The sequence below is a fragment of the Geospiza fortis genome, unplaced genomic scaffold, assembly GCF_000277835.1.
Source record: "Geospiza fortis unplaced genomic scaffold, GeoFor_1.0 scaffold11, whole genome shotgun sequence".
In the NCBI taxonomy this organism is placed as follows: Eukaryota; Metazoa; Chordata; class Aves; order Passeriformes; family Thraupidae; genus Geospiza; species Geospiza fortis.
This window is the reverse complement of record NW_005054304.1, coordinates 666,896-670,893: the sequence shown is the minus strand read 5'-3', so window position 1 is coordinate 670,893 and position 3,998 is coordinate 666,896. Positions and strand designations below refer to the sequence as shown.

At 45.7% G+C, this 3,998-nt stretch overlaps 1 protein-coding gene across 1 annotated transcript in view; it reads right to left on the bottom strand.

The window, feature by feature from the left end:
* Positions 1-317: 317 nt before the first annotated feature.
* Positions 318-3,998, bottom strand: part of SPP1 (secreted phosphoprotein 1) — a 4,421-nt gene continuing 740 nt past the window's right edge. Inside the window, exons 2-7 of the mRNA XM_005418195.2 lie at positions 3,361-3,427; positions 3,211-3,261; positions 2,199-2,303; positions 2,003-2,047; positions 1,476-1,736; positions 318-1,016 (exon numbers count right to left, since the gene is read on the bottom strand). Coding sequence (XP_005418252.1) covers positions 579-1,016; positions 1,476-1,736; positions 2,003-2,047; positions 2,199-2,303; positions 3,211-3,261; positions 3,361-3,414 — 954 coding nt within the window. The 5' untranslated portion in view covers positions 3,415-3,427 and the 3' untranslated portion in view covers positions 318-578. The remainder of the gene's footprint in view (positions 1,017-1,475; positions 1,737-2,002; positions 2,048-2,198; positions 2,304-3,210; positions 3,262-3,360; positions 3,428-3,998) is intronic.

Below are 3,998 nucleotides of genomic sequence, written 5' to 3'. Positions count from 1 at the left end.
GCCCGCGGTACAGAGGGAGATGTAGTCCCCCTGGCTCCCGGCGGGAGCGGCGGCTGGGACCTCCTTCCCGCCGTCCTTCTCCTCCTCCCACGCCTCCCTCCACTCTCCAGGGCAGCCCCGGACCGCCCGTGCGGGAACGGTGCAGGGGCCGGCGCTGGGTGTTCGGAGTCCCGCTCCTCCTCGGCGAAAGTACGAGGAGGCCTCGCGAAGAGGTTGTACAGGTTAAATTTGTGAGGAACAGGCATTTCGCATCATTTTAACAAGAAGTATTAAAGCTCCCCCGGCTCGGTCCAAGCCCCAGTGAATAGTAATGTAGGTACAGGGTTTTGAGGTTTTATTTAATACCATTTACAGCAAAACACCGCTCGGCAGCGCAGAGAGCAGCGTGCCCGAGGGGCGACGCTCGCCCGCCGTGTCCCACCGCCTCCGCCGGCACAGCCCCAGGGGCCGTGCACCGCCCCGAACCCCAAAAGTCACCGCGCGAACTACATTAACAAACAGTTCCCCGAAATGAAGCTACTCCCTGCTTCCCTTAGATAGAGATTGGAAAAGAAGGGAAATATTATTTTTATCTCCTTTTAAAGGGTAACTTCGTTACTTTCGATGCTGTGACGATCTTGAGAATCCTCGGCACTTTCCAGCGTTTGGCTGCTGATATGGTCAGAGAGCTCAGCTGACACGCGGTCCCGGCTCTCCCTGCTTTCCACACTCGGGTGGCTGTCCCCTCTCTCCCTGCTTTCCACACTCGAGAGGTTGTCCCCTCTCATACCAGGCTTGCTACTGTCACTTTCTGCCTCGTGGCTATCGGATTTGGGCCTGCTGTCGTTTTCCAAGCTCCGGTCATGCGGGTCGCTGTCCTGCTCGCTGCTGTCCCGCCCGTGGCTCTGGTCAGACCACACCACGCTGCTGGCGTGCTTCCTCAGGGACCTGCGGGAAGCAGAATCCTCCCGGGAGACAGAGCGCTGGCTGTCTGCATCCGTGTCGCTCTCATCTTCCTCAGTCGCATCATAGATGAGCTGTGTTAGAGAGCAGAATAAGAGCCATTGTCACTCCTGAGGAACTGTTTCATCAAGTACTGCACTAATGCAGCCTGCTTGGACTGCAGGGATGCTCAAAGCCTGCATGATGAACCTCTGCCTGGAAATACTCTGGTGCTTTATGGAGTTACATGAACCTTTCACATGAGAAACTCTCATTTGCTCCTGGCCTCAGATTTCATGTGTGCAAGTAAATTGTGACAGTGCAAACTGCAGTTTTGCACAGCTTGCATCAGCAAGCTGCACTCCTGCCCCAGTGCATTGGCAGTCATGAAGACCCCTGATCTGTGGTATCCAGAGAAAGGAAATGCATTCCTTCACTTATGCCTACTTTCCCCATATCACTTTTCAAAACCAACTCCTATGAAATGCCCTGTCCATTTTCAAGTTCACTCCCCATTTCCAAGAACATGGGCACCACTGGTCAGTGCTATTCACCTTTTTGGCAGCTTTGTGGAGTTTGATAGACTTCAACAGCGCAGCTTTTGCTCTCATCCTGTAGGCCACACTGTCACCTCTGCCAGCATTGTCTCCCCGGGTGAAAGGGAAAGTGGGGAATGGTTCGGTTATTGGAATGTCTGTGGGAAAAATCGTGACAACCTCTTCAGATTCATCCGTGTCATTGGAATCATTGTCATCATCATCATCATCATCATCATCCACGTCTTCATGGCTCTTGCTTGACACATCAGGAAAGTGCTGGAAGACATTTATTACACATCAGGCAAATGAACATGGATGTGAGAGGTGCAGACTGGTACCTGTCCTGTTGGCCCAGGGCATAGGCACTGTTGAGGAGCTATGTGCAGGCACTGCACTGAGTTCACCTCCCCCTGCCCGAAGCTTTGTTTTATTTCGGGAGAGATGTTACTGCAAGAACCACACTTGAGTGAGGAAAATGAGAGCTGCTCCACGCCGGCTGCCCTACAGCACTCAACAGATGTGCTGTCCTTCAAAACACTTACCAATTGTTCTGGGACATCCACACTTTCTTCTGAGGAGTAAAGGGTCTGAAAGCAACACAATGCTCAATGTTAGTACACAAAGGCACATACAGTAGAGCTGATCAGCATGTTGACTATTCTTTAAGCACTTAATCATAACTTGCAAATATTGACATGGAAAAATGCTCTGCTTTCTCTTCCAGTTAGGTGTCTGTACCTGCTGAGATGATGCCAGGTCACTCTGTGGGTCCTGCTGACTCTCCTGAGACTGAGAATTCACATAGTCATTGTGATACTTATGCAAGTGGTGGCCCCTGGAGTCCTTAAAGAGAAAATAAAAAGGAGGGGTTAATCCTCAAAGGAGCAGGCAAAACTGCTGCATCCCAACCTGTTCTTTCAGGCAGATGTGGCATCTGCAGTACCTAGTCTTTCTGTATGGGATGTGTCCTCAGCTGTTCATTGCTGCAGGAAGAGGACTCAGAACAAGCTAGGCGTTCATCCGAGATGAACATGGATAGATAGATAAGATAGAGAGATGTGCCTCTCTCACTGGCAGAGCCTGGGCAAATTCAGATCAGTTTCTCCAGCTTGTTTTTATTGAGTAGAATTTGGAGTTATATCTAACAATCATTGCTTTTTCTAATTCTTAGGCCCTTTCTGGAGGGTGATTTATCTCCCACCTCATGAAGACTCTAAACTAAATGCAGAGGTTGGTTCTCAGACCAAGAATTGATTTTACAAGGTTAACAGCCAGCAATGGGGAATGAATTAAAGAGCTATATAACAAGACTAAATGCAGTTCACTTACATTACTCAAAAAAAAAAAAAATAGGATATTGGATTAAGGTGCTCCTCCAACATCAAATATTGACATCTGATCTGCACTAATGAATATGGGTTGTAGTAATTTTGCCATACTGCAGTCCCTTTCTCTTTTTAATTAACAGCTAGCACATTTTTCATTAAGAAAAAAGATTTCCAGTGCTGGTCTGGAGATAGAACTAATGAAAGTCCACAACCAAGACACATGACACAGGAAAAAGTCTGTGGACATCAGTGGCTCTCTGCTTTAAAACTAGCTCATAACAGCCAGGTAAGGACATGTTCTGCAAGCATCTACAATCATAGAACAAGTACTAGAAAATGTGTTTTGGAGGAAAACAAACAAAACAACAAAAATCAAAAAGTACCTATCAAAGAAAATTAACAGAAAGACAAAATGACCTTACATATTTTTCTTTGGAGCTGGCAGAAATGGCATGCTTCTTGGATTGAATCACCTTGAAGGGAGAAAAGAGAAAAATCATTTAGCAGTGTTTCTTACTGATGTGCAAAGGAAATAATGCAAGTGCTGGGGATAGTGTTTGTGATTTACTCACTGGCCATGCAGCTGTGATGCTGATAAGACATAAACACAGAACTACCACCTTCATTGTGATATTTTACCTAGAAAATATTTTGGAACAGTAAGTCAATAAAGCAAAATACCACAAAAGCACTATAGCTTCTCCTTTATCTTTGTATACTTAACTATGCCAAGACCAGGTCCCTGCTATGAATTCAACTTGCCCATGCTAATTTTATTTCTTCTATCGTCCATCACCACCTCCCACCCACCTTGTAATGATTTAGCAACTCAAAAAGCTACAAGAATTTTGAAACTGAATACTAAAAAGAGCTGAGCAGTGGTGAGAAAAACCACACTGAAAAGGTGAACTGACCCCTGTTGTCTACTGACTTGCATAGGCAAAGGAAAAGCTCTGTGAAAAACTGTTATAAATACCAGCTTTGGTTTATCTTCATTCATTTAAGACAATTGTTTTGAAAAAGAGGCAGGTTAAGGCAAGAAATTTGTATTGTCTTGTCAGCTATTTTGAAACTAGTTTTTAGGGTTATTAACTTGAGTTGCTGAGTAAAGTCAGTTTACATGAACATAAACTGCTTTTATTGATAGATCTACATTTCCCCATCCAGAAGTTAGAACAAAATAACCTGTGTTTCTAAATGAGAGATTAAG